Here is a 20,418-nt window from a genome sequence, read left to right as displayed (position 1 = left end):
CCAAGGCAAGATCACCTGGAGCAGGTGACACAGGAACACGTCCGGGTGGGTTTGGGATATCTCCAGAGAAGGAGAGTCCATGCCCTCCCAGGGCAGCCCATTCTATGCTCTGCTACCGTCAATGGAAGGAAGTCCTTCCTCATGTTGAGTGGAACTTCCTGTGTTTTAGTTTATGACCATTACTCCTCATCCTGTCGCTAGGCATCGTCGAAAAGAGTCTGGCACCATCCTCTTGGCACTAGAGAGATTCCCTCTCAGTCTTCCCCTCTCTAGACTAAACAGCCCCAGCTCTCGCATCTCTCTTCCACAACAGGCCGGTGGTAGGGGAGGGGAACGCTAGGAGGACAGTCAGTCTGTAATAAATCAGTGTGGTCTGTCTAGGGAGGGAATAATGTGGATAGCCTGTGACTGAGAGAAAAGGTTGAGTTCCCAAAGAACGGAAATTTAAAATAGGTGTTATTTTAAGGAGCTCTAGATTTGATCTTGCAATGGAGTTGGCTGTTTTTCCCCTTTCTCCTTCCATCCTTAAGATATTCCTACTGAGCCGGACCTGAAGGTTACGGACATGTCCCCTTTAGGGCTTGTGGACAGGACATTGCTTGACTGGAGTTCCTGCTGGGGAGTATAAACTCAAATGGCAGCTTTTACATGTGCCCAATGCTTTTAGTTCTGTGATTCTGTGTCTGTACATCAGGTTTTATATGTATGCGGTAGAGTTTCTGTACTATAGCAGCAAGAGCTGGTGGTAGCAGAAGTAATAAAACCTTGAGGTTTTCAGATTTAGTGTAAAATGGTAGTATGTGAGAAGAGAAAATCTAATTTGAGTTTCAATTTGTAGGGCTTGTCATCAGATATCCTTTTTTTTTTTGTAAGTACAATGTAAGAATCAAAATAAAGCTTATTTTGTCAGTTAGTTTGCAGAGCAGAACAGCTCTTCTGTATCAAAAAGGAAATAAATGTGACATTTAAAAAAGGGTACATCCCTCCTTAGAGTTCTTAACCTCTTCTGTGTGTGTGAGCAGCAGAAGGGCTTGTTAAGCATTGGAATGGGCTGCTCAGGGAGGTGGTGAAGTCACCATCCCTGGAGGTATTCAGGGAAAGACTGGATGTGGCACCTAGTGCCATGGTGTAGCTGAAAAAGTGATGATCAGTCAAGGTTGGACTTGTTGATCTCAGAGATCTTTTCCAATCTAAAGGATTCCGTGAGAGAGAGGGTCTGTGGCAATAAAGTCAGTGGGTTGGATTGTGGTGTACAGTGTGTGAGGAAGTGGGGAGAGGGGGAACTGGAGCTTTGAGGGATGGTGTCAGGAGGCGATGGAAGGGATACTTTGTCTGTGGACAAAAAATAGGAAAAGCACTGGTCTCTAGTGGTTTGCTGGACTGACTGGTAGTAGATGAGGTGTTTTTAGTGACTGCTGTTACCCTACCCTCTCCAGTGCCCTTGTAGTTCAGCTAGGATAGGCTGCCCAGAGACATTGCTGAGTTTCTGTGCCTGGAGATACTCAGGCTGGACAAGGCCCTTGGCAACCTGCTTTGACTGACCTTACTTCCTTCAGTAGCACTGGGCAGGCGACCTCCAGACATCCCTCCCAACCTCAGCTGTTCTGGGATTCTCTAACTAGTCCAGAGCTTTTCAGAGTGTGTTAATTTGGGGATAGATTCTCTTCAAACGTGTCTGCATCTCCCGATAGACAGGAAAGCTCTTGAAATGGATCTTTACAAGCCTTGACTGGGAGTTGTTTTTCAGTTCCGTAGGATTTATAAGATTTGTAAGTACAGGGCTTATTTCCAAGGTGAGAACTTCGTGAACTTGGTGCCACATATACACAGTCTCAGCAGTTTGTTAAAATCTAACCCTGATACTTTTTGTTAATACAGAAAAGCAGCAACTGAACCTACATGAAGATTTTTTTCCAAAGACAGTGATAAGGTACAGTGCTTCCATTTAACATTACAGAACAGTGGATTTTTTTCCCCTTGAACTTGCTGTTTGTAGTGCTCATCCTAGTGGTGTCTTTCACCATTTAATGTTTGGTCAGAATGGGCAAGTCAACACAGGCAGGCAAAAACTCACAGCAAGAACACAAAGAGTAAATTTATTTCCATTACCTTGATAACCTTGGGATCTGCAAAGCAACACCTGGACACAAGATACCCTCACCTGGACGTGGCACTGTTAAACTCGGTCCATGCCAGAGGATCACCACCCTGTCAAGGCTTATTCCCAGCTACAGGGTCTCTTGAGTGATCTACAGTCCTCCTCACCTGTCTTCCACTTTTAACCCATTCCTTTCCTAAAGTATTTTCCAAAACCATTAGAGTTACGTGATCTGTTCTGTGTTGCGCGTCTTGTTACCGTAATGGATTGGTCTGTTAAAAATCCCAAATCGAGTTGACTGGATGTGTGTGTGTTTGGGATTTTTTCAATAGTGTTCTTTCATATTCAGGAAGAATTTGGAGAAGGTGGGAACCTGTTTGCTTCAGCTACCATGTCTGGAATTGGCAATAAACGGGCAGCTGCAGAGCCTGGCCCTTCTGCCCCTCCGGAGAAGAAGGCGGGGGTTGAAGATTCAGGGACCACGGTGGAGACCATCAAGCTTGGTGGTGTTTCCTCAACAGTACGTTCTTCTTGCACACCCCCACTCAATCTCTTGCTCTTTTTCATCTGGAAACAAAAATGTGTCTGTGATCTGTCTTGTGCGCCACGTTTCCCTGCACAGGAGGACCTGGACATCCGGACTCTGCAAACCAAGAACCGGAAGCTTGCAGAGATGCTGGACCAGCGTCAGGCCATCGAGGATGAGCTGCGGGAGCACATAGAGAAGCTGGAGCGCCGGCAGGCCACTGATGATGCATCTCTGCTGATCATCAACCGATACTGGAATCAGGTTGGTTTGCTGCTTTTTATACACTGTTCTTTTCTGTACCATTGCACTGCTTTTATTCACATCCATTCTCTGTCTTACCTTGCCTGTCCCATCATTCAGTTTGATGAAAATATCCGCATCATCCTTAAACGCTTCGATCTGGACCAAGGTCTTGGAGACCTTTTGTCTGAAAGAAAAGCGCTGGTGGTACCAGAACCTGAACCAGACTCTGACAGTAACCAGGAGCGCAAAGATGAGAGGGAACGAGGTGAGACACCTGTCTGGAGACAGTGGGAAAGATGGATTTCAGCTGTGGACAATGCTGATGTCCCTTTCTAAAGGGTGACAGAGGCTCTCTTTTGTGATTGTGAAGATTATGTGTTATATGTTATTTGCTAGATAACATTTACCTTCTAGTGCCTCCTTCTGTTCCCAGGGGAAGGACTGGAGCCGGCATTCTCCTTCCTGGCCACTCTGGCCAGCAGCACCAGCGAGGAGATAGAATCCCAGCTGCAGGAGCGCGTAGAGTCTTCTCGCCGTGCTGTTGCCCAGATTGTGACAATGTACGACAAGCTGCAGGAGAAAGTAGATGTTCTGTCTCACAAGCTGAACAGTGGAGGTATGACCAAGGTTACAAGTTTTCAAGAACACTCATCTAACCCTCACCTTAGAGCTGATACTACATTGTGCATATTAAGGCCTAGTCTGTTTCATGCTTGTTTATTTTCCAAAAGAAATTGGCCTGGCATTCTGAACTCATTATAAAAAGCTCTAATAAAGGACTGTATGCTAGAAGTGTATTGTAACTACCTGTGAATTTGAATGCTGAGAGCTCTGCCCGGTGTGTTGGGCTAAGAAAAAGCTTGTTTCTACCAGTATAGTGTTAGTTCTGCCAGGTGTTTATACACCTGGGAAGTTACAGATCGCAGTTGAACCTTATCACCCTGCTGTCCTCAGCAATCATGTAACAGGCTTCATGCTTACAAGTGAAGAAGTGAAATCGTCATTGCAGACTGCTGTTGGACTCCTTCTCACTGGCAGTTTAGTAAAAGCTATAGTTTTATATATATATTTTATATATGTATATATAAAATATATATATAAAACTACTCAGTTTCCACTGAGTTTTGAGCAAAATGGTGCCCATCTAATGGCTTGGTGTAGCTGTCAGTTTTAAACACAAAGTAGAGTTCTGCAGAAAAAAGCCAAATGACTAGACTTTAAAAATCAATGTAGCAGGTTCACTTTACACTCAGATGGCTGTCTAAAAAACATTAGCTTAAGGGTAGAATTTTAAGCTTTTGAGTGAAAACTTGGGTGGAATATCAGCTCATCCATGGTTTGCCTTCTGTCCAGAGTATTCTTTGTGCTCTGATAAAGGAGTTCTGACAAGTCTGGCATTGTTGCAGGGGAGTGCTACTGTCCTTAGCTGTAAACTGTCAAAGCTCTCTGATGGAGATCAGGCCCTTGGGAACCCCCTGTGGGAGAGATAAAAACAAAAGAGTAAACACAAAACCAGAAATTTCCTTTTCTGTTTTCTTCTTTCTCTCTTTACTATTTAAGAGTTAAAACCAATCTTCCTTGATTTCCGTTAATTTACTTTTCGTTGTCTATCTTTCAGATATTTCATTGATGGAAGAAGCAGTACTGGAGCTTAACACCTACCTGTCACATGAAAATGGACGGCTGCAGGAACTGGCTGATGTTCTTCAGGAGAAGCACCGGATCATGTCTCAGGAGGTATAAAAAAGACAAATCTGCTTTGGGGTCCTGCTTATCATAATTTGTGGTCACCATAGTCATGAAAGCAGGTTACTTCCTTGGAGAGGGACAGGAGCAGCACAGTTGGAAAGTTACGAAAAGGGTTATTGTAGTGGAGAACTGTACATAGATTTTCTGTATCATTCAGATCGATTTGCTTGTTACATGACTATAGGGAAGAGTATAACCAAATCAGTGAGTTGAATGAATTCAATATTAGAAGAGAGCAGAGCAGAGCAAATGGAAAGGTGATGCAAAGGGGTTGTGTAAACACTTAAGACACTTGACGTAACATCTCCGTAATTCTAAATTCCTTAGTTCCTCTGCATTGTGTATGAAAGTGTAATGAAATCAATGACAAGATGATCCCAGTCACTAAGGGATTCAAATTATTGGCACTATTTGTTTTGGAGGCTTCAGTTCCTTTAAAAATTGTGTTACCACTGATCTTGGTCAGTGTTAGACCACTGAGCATTTATATGGTCTGTAGGGTAAATGAATATATGGATTGAAAAGATTGAAAACAAAGCCTTTGAATAAGCTGAGATAACTGCTTCTGTGTTTTGCCAGATATTACCAGTTTCTTGCTCTTTCTTCATTTTCAGTTTTGTCTTATTTTGTTACTGTCTTGGGATTCAGGCAGAGTAAAATTCAGGAGCATTCATGGAGTCTGTCACCACAGCAAAAAATGGAAAGGACATGATGAATTAAGAGAAAAACTATTAGTGAGCAGCCTCAGGAAAAGTTGATTTTATTCAGTCTGCTGGCTGAAACACTCTTCTGATTACAGTTCTCCAAGCTGCAAGAGAGAGTGGAGACAGCAGAATCCCGGGTGTCTGTTCTGGAGACGATGATTGATGACCTTCAGTGGGACATTGACAAGATACGCAAGAGGGAGCAGAGGCTCAACCGCCACTTAGCAGATGTTCTGGAACGAGTAAGTACTGCCCTCTTTGCCAGGAAACCGGAGAAATGGGTGTGGTTTTGGGATGTGTGACATCACCTCATGGTACTTCACTGTGAGAACTGAGAATCTGCAGTATACCATCTTTGGTCTTGGATTTGCTGTATCGGCAGTCTTACTAATACTTAACTGGGTCTTGATGAAATCTACTGCTTTTTTTGCAGGTAAATTCCAAAGGCTACAAGGTGTATGGAGCTGGGAGCAGCCTCTATGGGGGCACAATCACCATTAATGCCCGCAAGGTAATGTCAGGGGCTTGGTTGCAGGCAAGGGGAAGAATAAAGGAGAGCTTGTGCGTGGGGCCATAGATTGGAACAGAATTTACATACTTATTTTAGATAAATTTTAGATCCTTTGCCACAGATGTGGGTTACTCTGGGCAAACCATTTTGTCTGTATACAAGTTTCCTGCTTAAGAAACAGACCGTATGGAAGTAGACTTTGACTTGGTAATGTTACCTGACTGTTTAGTCTGTAATTTCTGTTACTGCATAAACAGTTACTTCATTAGTACCTTCAGGAGAGACATTAACAGTAGGATTTACAAGCAATTTATCCCCAACAGTTTGAGGAGATGAATGCAGAGCTGGAAGAGAATAAAGAGCTTGCTGGGAATCGCCTCAATGAATTGGAGGAACTACGCCAGGATCTTGAGGAAGTAACAACACAGAATGAAAAACTCAAGGTGAGATATCTGTAACTGTTTGAGGATGAAGGTGTTTTGTGTGTTGGGCTGTCCTTTGTTTTGCTGGGCTGTGTCCAAAAAACCTCTCTAGCACTATTCTGTTCTGTGCTTGCTCTATCAGTGATGTTAAACTTCGTACAAGGTACAATTAGCAAGTTTGGGACTTACCCCTTGCAATTCATTCTGTTAGTGACACCATGTGGTCATTGTTGGAAATTAGAATGTTTTCCTTCCTGTGTTCCATTCTGGACATTTTAATGATGTCTAGTTAGAACTGCTTTCACCTCATTACAAGTATTGACTCCTCTTCCACCTTCCCCATACCCTGTACAAGAGGAGCCAGACAAATGAGAAAATTGGGGAACCTTGTGTAGGAGAAAGAGGCTCTTGAAAGAGTCGATGAATTTTTGTCTTTCGGATTGTGGGAGAATGGAAAACAGCATATGAGTTTCTGGTGTTTTAATGGTGGTAACACAAAAAGCTGTGACTCTGTAGTAGATAAGTATATGATGGAGGGAATAATCCAGATGTCATCTTAGTGGTCAGTAGATCTGTTAGCCTGTTACAAAAAATGTCTGACCTGATAACCTAAGTTTAAGACATCTGGTTCCAAGGACTATCTTGAGGCACCTCTAAATACTGTTTATCCACATGAGTTTGTTTTGAGAGAACTACTCTTCAGTTTACAACTTCTTTTTTTCTCTTCAGTAGTATTAAGGTGTATGCATCTATATATGTGTCTTTTTCACTGCTGGCAGTCACAATCATTCACTAACTTTTTTTTGTAAGGAAAATTCAGATTCTTTACTTGTTTTTTTTCTCATTTCTCTTCCTTTCAGTCACCATGTCTTACTTGGTAACAGGCTAACATAATGCCTACTGGCACATAGGTTTTCTTTAGTCTGTCATACTTTTCTGTGTGTCCATCGTTATCGATTTAGGTGATTATGGTTTACAGTAAATCACTTGAAAATGTGTATTATGTTTTTCAAGTTCATGTCTTTGAAAGAAACTATTTCAGAATCCAAGGGTGAAAAATTTTGTCATGTGACTGTGCAAGAGAAATAGCGTGGTGGACACAGAGAAAGCATAGACTTTTAAAATTGATACTGAAGCATATTACTTGCACCTGCTGCACAGCAATGCTGTTGAAGTTCTACGTTAGTCTTTTCTTGTGGCAGCTTGATTCACTGTTCTCCTATCTTGTTAAATAAAAACCAAAGGCAAGGGGATAACTTTTGTGGCATTTTCCTGTGTCCCTGCTAGGTTGAGCTGCGACGTGCAGTAGAAGAGGCTGTGAAGGAGACCCCGGAGTACCGCTGCATGCAATCCCAGTTTTCTGTTCTGTATAACGAGAGTCTCCAGCTGAAGGCACACCTGGATGAGGCCCGCACGCTGCTCCATGGCACCCGTGCCACACACCAGCGCCAGGTGGAGCTCATTGAGGTAACACGTCTGCTCCACCAGAACAGGGAGCACTGCTGGCTCTGAGTGGCTCTGGGAAAGCTCAGGAAATTTACATTTCTGGCAATAATTCAGTCTTTTCTGGTACTTCAAGTTCAAAGCAGGTTCAAAGCATTAATCTGTTCCCTTTTCACTCCTCAGAGGGATGAGGTCAGCCTGCACAAGAAGCTGCGCACGGAGGTGATTCAGCTGGAGGACACCTTGGCACAAGTCCGCAAAGAATATGAGATGTTGAGGATAGAATTTGAGCAGACCCTTGCTGCCAATGAGCAAGCAGGTACGGTGTTGTTCTGCTGTGCCTAAAAACAAATACCACCTGCCCCCCATGCCCGTTAGAGGCTACACTGCAATAAAACACCTGGGTTGATTCTTTGTTATTGTCAAATACTTGTTCTGGCATGTCTCTTTATCTCTAAAAACAAAGCTCTTCCTGTGTTTTATTGGGAGGCCAGTTCCATGTTATCTGACTTCCATTTACATGCTCAATAATACATATATTTTGCTAATAACTTGGTTTATGCAGGGTATTTTGCATTATTAAAAATTACTTGGAAGGGGGAGGATTCATTTACAAATGTGGAATGACAACCTAGATAGGAAAGCAGTAATTTTCAAATATCACCAGAGGAAATAAAGAAGGTATTTCTAAAATAGCATTTAAATCATAGAGGTTTTTTGTAACATTACATGTTTCCCTTAGGATCATGGGGAAAAAAGTAATGTTAATGGGAAATTAGGACTGTGTGTGACTTTTTTCTGCAAATGTGTCGTGTTGCTCCATTGTGTGGCAGAATGCTAAGTCTTATTTTGGTTCTTTGTCACTGACACTTAGCTTGTTTTCCATGTCCATGAAAGTCCTTGCAGGAGGTTGACCCAAGTGTGGTTTGTTACAGTTTTGTTTCTGTTTTTGTAGGTCCAATTAACCGAGAGATGCGTCATCTCATCAGCAGCCTCCAAAATCACAACCACCAGCTGAAGGGCGAGGTGTTGAGATACAAGCGCAAGCTGAGGGAGGCCCAGTCTGATTTGAGCAAGGTATCACAGCAGGGAATGCCAGAAAAGAGGAGGAAGTGCTTAGGAGGAGGAGGAGGAACGCTGTCACCCTTGCCTGCAATATCAGCCTTTCTGATCAGGCGTGCAGGATGCAGTGTGATTTTCAGTGGAGCCCTACACTCTTCTGCCTCCTTTTATCAGATGAATGGTATTCCTTTGTAGCTGTGTAGTGCTCCTTGAAAAGCAGTAGCAGGTACAAAGGGGGCATGGAATCGTGGATCTGGGGAGACAAGGGAAAAGGTAGATTTCTGGCTAAGAACTTAATGGTTTGTGTTCTTCTGTGTCATCTTTCTTGCTGTTCCACAATAGATCCGCTCTCGCAGTGGCAGTGCTCTCTTACAGGCCCAGTCCAGCACTGAAGAGACAAAGGAGGAACCTCCAGAGATTAAGCAGGAACCTGAGGATCCTTCTGCCCAAGTGTCTGTCCCCAAGGCTGCTGCTGAAGATGTAAATGAAATGAAGGCCAGGCGAGATGAAGAGGAACGGGAGCGAGAGAGACGGGAGAGGGAGAGGGAACGAGAGAAGGAAAAGGAGAAAGAGAGAGAGCGAGAAAAGGAGAAAGAAAAGGAAAAGGAACGAGAGCGGGAAAAGCAAAAGCAGAAAGAATCTGAGAAGGAGAGAGAATCCAAAGAGAAGGAGAAGGGGAAGCATGAAGATGGAAGAAAGAAGGAGGCTGAAGTGATCAAGCAGCTGAAGGCTGAGCTCAAGTAAGAGTTGTTGTCCCTTCCTTTCCTGCTTGAGCAGTGCCCAAACAGGGGTGTTTGTGTGAGACACGTGGCTTGCTCTTACGAGATTAGTGTCACTGAAACGGAGGAGGAGTTTCCTAGCACCCTCCATATCTGATTGTGATCTGGTCAGTGTAGTTACATTTCTTTTACAACAGCCTACAACATGAGTTACCAAAACAGACTTGGTGATATGGATGAAGTAATATTTATTTGTTGCTGTCATAACAGTTGTGTAAAACTTTACAGCAGCAAGTTATTAATAAAGAACACAGCAGCCTTCCCTTTCCTGGATCCTTACCAGAGCAGAGGTGGATAGTTTTGTAGCTCACTATTAGGGTACATATTTCCTCTCCACCCCACTTTTCTTGGCTTTTCAGCCCATGTGCCTGAACATGTTTCTTTTAGAGCCTGTACTCCTTGGCCGTTTTATGTTACCGTGATAAGATGAGCCAAGGAGGACTCCATATCCACATGGGAGATGGAGAGAATATTGCTCAGACTCTCCTGCTGGCTATGTAACAGGGTGGGGTTCCTGCCATGTTCTCACAGTCTGTCTCCCTGTCTCCAGGAAGGCCCAGGAGAGCCAGAAGGAGATGAAGCTGTTGCTCGACATGTACCGCTCTGCCCCCAAAGAGCAGAGAGACAAAGTGCAGCTGATGGCAGCTGAGAAGAAGGCAAAAGCTGAGGTAAATCTAATTTCTCTTCCCTTTTGCTCTTTAGTGTGTTATTTAAAACATCTTTTCTCTGCACCAGAACTGTGTTGTTTCGCTCTTCAAAACTGATGATTATTTGTCTTCTCAGCTTTATCACTTAGAAGGGAGTTTGGAATGGTCGGGATACGAACAGAGAGATTTTGGGACATTCTCCTCTGGGAAAGGATGATCCCTTTGCTCTGGCTGAAACAAATGGTTCCACTTTCTTAGTTGCAGATTCAGCTGGTAGTGGAGATGAGCACACATCCCAGAGATACACAGCCAGTCAGACTGTCACAGACCAGATGCTTTCTTCAACAGCATGTGCATATAGGACTCATGAAACAAAAGCATAGACCAGTCCCTTCCTATTCAGCTGGTACATGCAGAATGTCACAAGTGCAGGCACATGCACACACCAATCTCCAGGTTCACAGGCACATACAAGTACCAGCACATTCCTCTGTGTGTTTGGTACCCCTGTGGTTCCAGGCCCCTTTTACCTTCACAAACAGGTCTCACCTATAGCTAGCACTTACTCTGTGCAGCACACATGTACATGAGGTAAAGAGATAGATTACACAAAGATAGTTAAGAAAATATCTAATATAAAGATACAAGAAGATAAGACAGGACAGGCTGCAGTGGTCATGGGCAGGGCTTAGCCAGACAGGTGTGCACTGACTGCCCACATTTTACATGCGATTGGCTCCTTTTATACCCTTCTCTGTCTAACCCCACTTTGTTCATCCTTGCTCTTCCTTTCCTGGCACATCAACTTCTGGGTTTGCACAGCTCTGTCAATTCCCACAGCCCTCACAATTCAGGATCCGCTCCTGGTTTATAGTTTTACCAATTGCAAAGTCCAGGTTGATCTTCCTGGAAGTGCTACCTGTATTTTTTTGGAAGCTTATCAAGTGTTGTGACTGGGGAAGTTTCCTTCATCTATTTGTGTCCATGTTTGTTTTTCATGTCTGTCTCTCTACAAATTTTGTTTTTAGTTTCCTCATTCTCCCACAGTCACATAACTGTTGGAATAAACATTCTCACAGTCTCAATACCCTCATCACTTGGTGTGACTGTCCAGGTTATCAGTGTGTTGCCTTAAAATTGGAAGCAGAAAAAAACTCACAAGTGTAGATACGATGGAGAATAGCTCTTTAATGAAGGCCTTTTGGCGCAAGGAGTGCGAAAAGACTCGCGCCCGTGTCCAGGAGTTCCACAATTTTATAGTATTATCCATCCAATCCTGGATGGATATTATCCATCCAATCCAACCCCCTCAGATCCTCCCCAAATCTGCCCCCTGGCACGCCTCTCCGAAATTGAGTCGAGGAGTCCTAAGACCCCTTTCTTCCTAATCTTCCTATTCTTTACAGCACGTACTGTCTTTGGAGATTCTCCAAGGTTCCAGGTTTGAAGATTGCTTTGACTGTGATGGTATCTTGTTGTTCAGGCCTGGGGTGCCAATGTTCATAAACAGAATTTGTTTACTGTAGTCATCCCTTGAAAAGGAACCTAAACAAACCTAAAGAATTTAGAAAACTCAATATGAAATAGGGGAATAGGGTTTGGTTAGTGTTAACTACTAAAGTGTGATAGACTGTACAGCTACATTAAAATCTACGAAAGGCTAAAAATCCTAGGGCATCAACTGCCTCCTTTACCGTCTGTCTTCCAGTTTTGTGTCTCTATGTTTTGTTTTACTTCCTTGTTATTATCTCTTTCTATATTGAAGCAGGTCCTTGACTGGATGCCCTTAAAGGAGCAAATGCTCTCTATCTACATACTCTTACATATAAAACTGCAAGAGACTGATGTTCCTACTGTGATAAAAGATTCTGCAGAATTTTCAAAGGTTTTGAAATCAAGATCTTAGGCTTACAGCCTGTCTCAGTGGTCCATCTGCCTGTCCTGTCAAAATAGAATGGGCTTTCTTTTCTCATACTTTTAAGGTAGTTTCTTCAGTGTTTCAGAGAATTTGTGGGGAAAACAGGCACTTAACAATATTCAGGCTGCATCCTCATGTTAAGAGTCATTTGTGGTTTGTCCTTGTAGCTGGAAGAACTAAGGCAGAGGGTGAAAGAATTGGAAGACAAGGAGAAAAAGGAGAGCAAAAAGATGGCTGATGAGGATGCCCTCCGCAAGATCCGAGCAGTGGAAGAACAAATTGAGTATTTACAGAAGAAACTAGCCATGGCTAAGCAGGTAAGAAGTTCCTGATGAGTTCTGTTCTGGATGGAACACCTGTGAAGGAACTGCCTTTGGGTTGCAGCCAGGAAGGTTATCTGAGAGATATCTGTATGGGCCAGAGATGCGAGTTTGGTCCTTGTTTATCGAAGGGAAAAAAATGAACATGCAAAAAACCCACCAACAGCTATCAAAAACCCCACAACTGGAGAGTGTCACAAACCTCATGGCAGGTGATGGGGGGGAATGTTTGGTAACAATTAAACCTGTGGCCTCGGTGAAGACCACAGAGGAGAAATGGCTGAATCAGCCACTAGGGAAGGAGGTTTAAATTTCTTTGTGAAAGTTATTATCTGTACAAGTTCATATAGTGAGTATGTTTGCATGGTACTGGTATATACCCTCTTCTACAAAAAAGGGCTTAATCCAGTGAGAGAGCAGGACCACCTCATTAGCAGAGAGGCAAGCCAATGACTTGACATGTACTTTTTTAGGATTCAGATTCTTTTAACTATAGAACAGAACTGCTCTGTCTTGTCGCTTACTCCTTTAATGTTGAAGAGGTCGAAGTGAGTCGAAGGGGCTTGGCAGTGTGTTAGCTGGATGCTGCCGAGCTGTCCACATGTAGAATCCCTGGCCTGGTGTAACTGACAGCTGTCCAGGTAGCTGCTGGAAGTTGAGAGTTGGTTTCTGCCCAGCTCTGGTAATGACTGTGCCACACTGATTCTGCCAGCAGACAAGCCACAGCCTCTGAATGCTTGTACAGCTGACCATCACTTTTCTACACCTTCAAAATCAGAGTATCTCCACTGTGTTACAGATTTCTAGGGAGCACTTTCTTTTGGTTGCTGGGAAGACACTGTTCTTTGATACTGAGACATCTTCCTTCATCTGTGCTAGGTTTGGTGCCTGAGTAAAATGTTCAGGGTCACAACAGAGGGTACAGGAGACAGTATTGCCAGAGCCTGTGATTGTTTTGCAGGAGGAGGAGGCCTTGCTGTCAGAAATGGATGTCACAGGCCAAGCCTTTGAAGACATGCAAGAGCAGAACATCCGCCTGATGCAACAGCTGCGGGAGAAGGATGATGCCAACTTCAAGCTGATGTCAGAACGCATCAAGTCCAACCAGATCCACAAGCTCCTGAAAGAGGAGAAGGAGGAGCTGGCAGACCAAGTTTTGACACTGAAGACACAGGTAACCTTGGAAAAGAGAGAGGACAACAGGACTGGTGGGGAAAGGTGGAGGTGTTGTTGGTTATCTCTGGTAGCCAGCTCTAGACTGGGTCAGGGGAGAGAATCAGAAAGGCAAAAGTGAGAAAATGAGTGAGTTGAGATAAACGCAGTTCAGCAATTACAGGAAATGTGCACACAAGCAAAGCACAAGTGAATTAATTCAGCACTTCCCATGGCAGGCAGGAGAGCACCTCTGGGAGAGCAAGGCTCCATTATACATAATTGTTACTTAATAAGTGCTGCAACTCTGAACACCCTCCCGCTTCTTCCTTTCCACCAGCTTTTATTGCTGAGCACAGCATAATGTGGTATGGAATACCCCTTGGGTCAGGTGGATCAGCTGTCCTGGCTATGTGGTATCCCAGCTGCTTGTGCACCCTCAACCTACTTGCTCGTGGGTGGCATGAGACATACAAGGTCTTGATGTTGTGTAAGTACTGCCCAGCAAGAGCTAAAAGAGTAGTTATTGACACTGTTTTTCTCCCAAATGGAAAATACAGGAGCATGTGAGCTGCTGCTAAGAGAATTAACTGTATCCTCACCAAAATCAGCACAGGGGAGAATGCTCCCCTAATCAACTTAGGAATGGTGTGTCAGACATCAAAGAGACCCGTCTCAGTAAGAAACTGAGACTGCTGTATGGAGCATGAAATGTCCTAGAGGTTCATTGCTATGGAGAACAGATGGGAGAAGGAAAGTGGGAAGTCATTTTCATGTTGTAATGATACTTCTGCCTGTATCTTCTACATATACCCGTATATATTGGTAACAAGCAGGAGAAGCTGGAAATTCAATGAGATAGTTCAATGAGAACTATCTCAGACATGAGTACAAGTACAGGCTGGGAAAGAAGTCATTGAGAGCAGCCCTTTGGAGAAGGACTTGGAGGTTCTGGTGGATAAAAAGCTGGACATGGGCTGGCAGTGTGTGCTGGCAGCCCAGAAAGCCAAACATGTCCTGGGCTGCATCAAAAGCAGCGTGGGCAACAGATCAAGGGAGGGGATTCTGTCCCTCTACTCTGCCCTTGTGAGACCCCACCTGCAGTGCTGCTTCCAGCTCTGGTGTCCTCAGTACAGGAAGGACGTGGACCTGTTGGAACAAGTCCAGAGGAGGCCACAAATATGATCAGAGGGAATGAGCACCTTGGCTATGAGGACAGGCTTGGAGAGGGTCTGAGGAGACCTCATTGTGGCCTTCCAGTACTTGAAGGTGGCTTAGAAAAAGAGGGAAAGCAACTTTTTTTATGAGCAGATGGTGACGGGACAAGGGACAATGGTTTTAAACTGAAAGCGGGTTTAGATTAGATATTAGGAAGAAATTCTTTACACAAAGGGTGGTGAGGCCCTGGTACAGGTTTCCCAGAAAGGTTGTAGGTGCTCCATCCCTGGAAGTGCTCAAGGCCAGGTTGGATGAGGCTTTGAGCAACCTGGTCTAGTGGAAGGTGTCCCTGCCCGTGGCAGGGGGGTTGGAACTGGATGATCTTTAAGGTTCCTTCCGATCCAAGCCATTCTATGATTCTATATTCTGCCATCCTTGGAACCAAAGTGGAACTATGCACTGCCTTGCAGCAATTCTTTAAGCCACTGTTTGAAAATTAAAACATCTTCATTGCAAATATTTGACTGCTAAGTTTTAAAGTGCTCACCAGAGAGATCTGGATATAGCTCTTAGACTACTGGGTTGCTGTTCAGTGAGAAAAAGGCAAGCTGATGCTCCTTTGTGCTGGGGAGGCAGGGATAGTTTTAACATGCAGCTTTAATGGCAGCTCTGAAGACCCACAGAGTGTGCATTTCATTCCTTCTGCACCTTCTCTCCTGCTTTCCAAGGTGGATGCCCAGCTGCAGGTTGTACGTAAGCTGGAGGAAAAGGAACACTTACTACAGAGCAGTATTGGCACAGGAGAGAAGGAGCTGGGTCTGCGAACGCAAGCCTTGGAAATGAACAAACGCAAGGTGAGTGAGTGATTCCATCTTGGATTGTAAGATGGAGCTGTTGCCTTGCAGGAGGCATAGCAGGCTCTCAGCTCTCGCTGTTGTTACAGAACCTGATATTCCCTGGTTTTGGACAGAAGGCTTAGGAGTCTTGAAGAGAACACTGATTAAAGTACTGTAGACTGATGTTTCCTTTGATAAAGAGGAGCAGGTCATGTATGTTTCTGTGAAAGGCTGATCAGGGTGCTGAAGTAAGATGCCTTTATAGGAAACCTATCATGAAAGAAGAGGCAGCAGCCAGATAAAGTTAACTGGGGTCAAAGCTTTTATAAAAAAGATGGGATAAATAAAGGGGGAATATGACTGGGGAATGCTAAGACTTTAAACAAATGCCTAAGTAGATCTGTTACCAGTAAAATAAGACAAAGTCTCATGGTTGATGCTGCCTTTGCTTTTATAGTTTTAGTAGAAATACAGGAATGACATTAAAACAGGCAGAAAGGAAAGCAGAAATATCACTATGAAGAGGAGCTGGGGGGAATTCAGCACAGTCACTTGTGTTTAACATGACAATCTGTGGTATTAAGGGAACTTGGTTAGAAGATTATAGGAGAACTGGTGAAGAGAAAATGCTTCAAAACACTTATCTTGCTTGAATTTCCATCTACTTCACCTATACAACTGCCTCTAAACAATAGAGAAAATGTGGAGGCTGGAAGGCTAAAAATACATGAAGAAGAGAATTGTGTGGTCATTAGTGTTTTTCTAAGAGACATGCTTTGTATTGTGATAGGGTTTGGCTCTGCTGAAGAGGGATCTTGAAGCTAAATGATTTGAACTTGTTAATAATAAGGTATTTTGCCACTGAAGTGATGCTTAGGGAATAATTCCAGTTATTTCACTTTGAAGTACTAGAAAGAGATTGCAAAACCAGATCTCCATCAGCATGAGTAGTATTCTGTGAGCAGTCTTGAATTGCCAGGCAGAGGGACTAGAAATCACTAGAGCTATTTTTCCATGTTTGGTACTTCTGTACGGGTTTTCTTTTTCAGGCCATGGATGCAGCCCAGCTTGCAGATGATCTGAAAGCCCAGCTAGAGCTGGCTCAGAAGAAGTTACATGACTTCCAGGAGGAGATTGTGGAAAACAGAGTAACTAGAGAGAAAGAGATGTTTAACTTCAAAAGGGCTGAGGTATATACCCTGTGCACAATCCTTTAGTATCTGTCTGCTTTAGTGTCCATCTTCTTGGACATCGAGCTTGGAGTGGGTTTCAACTACACTATTTTGGTGTCCAGTTTCACTTTGACTGCAGGTTCATCAGGTCTTGGCTCTTTCAGGTTTTTCCATTGATAACTGACAATACTTGTGGCATCAGATAATGTTGGATTATGGGGGATGAAAGTATGGCACAACTTAGCCAGGTGCACTGTTGGCATGTTCTCTTTTGTCTCTGAAGAGACTGTGACAGAGAATATGCTGCTCATTCACTTAGTCTCTTGTTTTTATGCAGGAAGACATTTCTAGGTTGCGCAGGAAGCTGGAGACCACAAAGAAGCCTGACATGGTCCCCAACTGTGATGAGATACTAATGGAAGAAATCAAGGATTACAAGGTGAGTAGTTGTGTCTATTAACTTCCCTCTTTACTTCAGTCAAAAAGCTCTGTAGATACGCTTTGAATATTTCGCATCTCTTGTCCGTTATCTGGGGTTGAAGAAACCATATTCTCCTTCTGAGGAATGGAGGGACCTCCATCTCCAGACATCTTTTAACACCTCTGATCGACCACAGTGGGCCCTCACAGTAACATTTATGTGTTGCAGGCCCGTCTGACCTGCCCGTGCTGCAACATGCGCAAGAAGGATGCCGTGCTCACCAAGTGCTTCCACGTCTTCTGCTTTGAGTGTGTGAAGACGCGCTACGACACCCGGCAGCGCAAATGCCCCAAGTGCAACGCGGCCTTTGGAGCCAACGACTTCCACAGGATCTACATCGGCTGATCCTGGGAAGCTGCTGTTCACGCTGACCACCCGGCCTCCCCTTACCTTCTGTGGCCACCACCCACAGGGCAGTCTTGGCTTCTGTCAGCTGATCTGCAGTGTCTTCTGGGAAGTGTGTTTAGGGTATGGAAAGAAACAGATTCCAGATCTTGGTTCCTTTCTTGCCCCCTTTCCTTTTGTTCTTGCTCTTGGTTTTTTTAAATATTTTATGCCTGAGAGGAAATTTTCCATCCGTCACTATCACACTGCTAAGCTGGGAACCTCTGACTGAAGTCCTGCCTTGATGCGATGAAAGCTGTCTGTGGTGCAGCAGAGATTAGTGAGACCTATATTATTGCGAGGAGTTTGCTTTGGATGTTATTAAATCCCATCAAGGTATGGTAGTGCTTCTGAGAGTGAATAGTTTCCCAATTAACAGGCCAGATAACTGAATCTTTAGACTTCAGTGGAGTCACTCCTTAGGCATGTATCTTCCTGAGTCAGGGCAAAAACTTCTTAGGGATGGTGCATTAGTAAAGATCCTCCCTAGCCCCAAAAGCACACACGCATCTTAGTATCCAGAGGAGGAGAAAGGTAAGATGTCAGAGAATCTTAGAAAATAGCATTCCGCTGATGAACCCTGGTTGATACAGGCACCTTCCCCTAGGCTGAGGCATCACTGTCATTGTCCTTATAAAATAAGGATTTTTAGGCGTTCCTTTGTTTTAGCTTTGCCACAAAGATGAATCTCTTTATGCACAAAATCTAATTAAAGCTTTTGTTGTTTTGTTTGTTTTTTTTTTCTGGTTTTCTTGCCTCTGGTAGTATCTGCCTGGTCTCCTGTTCTTTGTTCAGTTATTGGAAACATTTTTCACAGGTTTTAAGCTTCTCAAGTAGAGAGATTAACTTCTTCTTCCTCCGCCTTCACATTATGCATGACCAAAACAAGTTTTGTCCTTTTGGATGTAACTCCAGTATCTTATTTCTGACACAAGAGAAGGGCCAAGATGCTGGACTGTTTCTGCAGCTGTTTTGACATGACTGCTAGGAATTTTGAGAAAGGATGTGGCATGAGTTATAGTCTCTATGCTCCCTCTAGTTGGAGCTGTATTTTAAGTCTGCTTCTAAAAGCAAAATGTGAAGTAATTTATTTGCAACATTCCTTCACAGGGTGTAGTGTTTCTCCTGTAAACTTAATTTTCTTGGAAGGTGCACCTCTCAAGAGATTTGTCTCGTGTGTGTCTCTTCCTGAACCATGAGAACTGTGCTACCTTCCTGTGTTCACTATAGGAAATAATAGAAACAGTAGTAATAAAAATAGTAGTAATAGAAACAGTAGTAAAATTAATTAATCACAGACTGTCTTACAGTATGCATTATTATCTTTTTGAAAACATTCAGAATATATGAATAAAACCTTGTAAATTATTATGAACCCTGAAAAGAGTGAAGGAACACGTGGCCCTACCTTCCAAGGGGATGCTGAGAACTTCTGGAGTGGTGTAAGTGCTGTTAGAAGAAAAGACAGTAGAACCCTCTCCTCTTTCACTGGAAGTTGCTCCCTAGATTACAGTTTGTGGCATCAAGTTGGAGAAAGAGCCATGTGTTAATGCTTGTTGTAGATTGTGAGGTGCAAATGTTTGTTCATCAAAATCAGGACCTGGTTCAACAACAAACTGCGTCTTCAAACAGCTTTGCTACAACAGCAGAGTTCCTTTTACAGCTGTGAACAACCATCTGAACTAAACAGCCCCTGAACAAAGCCCGTTGCTCCTCTCCCAATCACGAAGTTGCATCACCTTTCTACTGAAATAAAGCTTGAAACTTTTGTGTGTATGCTGGCCATGTTGGGATCACTCTGGTCATGGTAGGAAACAGATACTTGAAACAATCTGGATTAATTTCACAGAGGAGATTTGGAAACTTCTGTTTTCTCTTGCCTTACCAAGAAAAATGTTAGTGGTTTGATTTGTAATAAAATAATAGTTTATTTCAAGATCATTTTGGAAGTCACTGAATTTCTCTCTGTGCTTGTAATTTAAACATTGAGAAACTGAAAATTTTAGATGGTCTGTTTGCCAGAATGAGTGGAAATAATTAAAATAATTAAAAGCTTACCAGAACTAGAAGTGTGAGGGTTAAAGAAGTAAAGAGGTGACAAATATTATCAAAAGTCCCTCTAAATTCAGTGTCTCAGGTGACAAAGAAAACGCCTCATCTCCAGTCTCCAGTGCACCCTCTGTCACAGCAAATCCTCCCCCGTGACATGTCACTGACATCCATGGAAAGTTACAGCAATCTTTTCTGTCTTCTAGGGAATCAAGCTGGTGCAATAACTGAAGAAAATAACACGCCAAAATACATCTCTGTTGGGCAACAATAATTAGATCTTCTAAAAGGTTCTAGTTGATGGCTGCGGTAATTTGGAGCAATCCCTATTCTGCATTTGACATGGGAGCAGCCCCTCAGGCACCCAGCAGAAAAGATATTTGCATAACATTAATTATTAGGTGGTGAACATTCTTACACTTACATTTTTGGTTTTAAATGAAGGCTCAGTTTTTGCAGGATTGCGTGTTTAGGTTGGAACTTTGAAGCAAAACACATATTTTTGTTTAAGATACTAACATTTTCAGTTAATTTTTTTTTTTAAATCTATTTCTGGGCTCATTCTGTAGAGATAAAGACATTAAAAACTTGATAAAAATACTTGTAAGATTATACTGAAATCCTTTTTCCCTAGTGTTTTAACTAGGAGAAGAGGGCAGTGTTCATCTCTTCTAGGCAAGTGCTGTTGGAGGATGAGAGGTACCAAATGCTACACAAATCAAAAGCTCTTCCTAATAAAGCTGTATATCTAAAAGAGGGGA

General features: G+C 43.2%; 1 protein-coding gene across 2 annotated transcripts; it reads left to right on the top strand.

The window, feature by feature from the left end:
- Positions 1-1,824: 1,824 nt before the first annotated feature.
- On the top strand, positions 1,825-19,549 carry RNF20 (ring finger protein 20). Of its 2 annotated transcripts, XM_017812678.1 has the most exons (20): positions 1,825-1,930; positions 2,448-2,618; positions 2,721-2,888; positions 2,988-3,135; positions 3,304-3,486; positions 4,489-4,607; positions 5,419-5,565; positions 5,757-5,834; positions 6,158-6,277; positions 7,544-7,723; positions 7,883-8,018; positions 8,655-8,776; positions 9,104-9,501; positions 10,091-10,208; positions 12,273-12,422; positions 13,387-13,599; positions 15,464-15,589; positions 16,621-16,761; positions 17,081-17,182; positions 17,393-17,569. In XM_017812678.1, exons 2-20 carry the CDS (start codon positions 2,490-2,492, stop codon positions 17,567-17,569), a joined length of 2,955 nt encoding a protein of 984 aa, XP_017668167.1. In that variant the 5' UTR covers positions 1,825-1,930; positions 2,448-2,489. The 2 variants fall into 2 exon arrangements, with proteins under 2 accessions (XP_017668167.1, XP_017668169.1); XM_017812680.1 differs by lacking the exon at positions 1,825-1,930 and having other exon boundaries at positions 2,455-2,618; positions 17,393-19,549.
- The last annotated feature ends 869 nt before the right edge of the window (positions 19,550-20,418 follow it).

Source organism: Lepidothrix coronata, unplaced genomic scaffold, assembly GCF_001604755.1.
Source record: "Lepidothrix coronata isolate B3197 unplaced genomic scaffold, Lepidothrix_coronata-1.0 Scaffold37, whole genome shotgun sequence".
NCBI classification, from domain to species: Eukaryota; Metazoa; Chordata; class Aves; order Passeriformes; family Pipridae; genus Lepidothrix; species Lepidothrix coronata.
The sequence above is the reverse complement of the archived record's forward strand: the minus strand, read 5'-3'. Positions and strand labels throughout refer to the sequence as shown.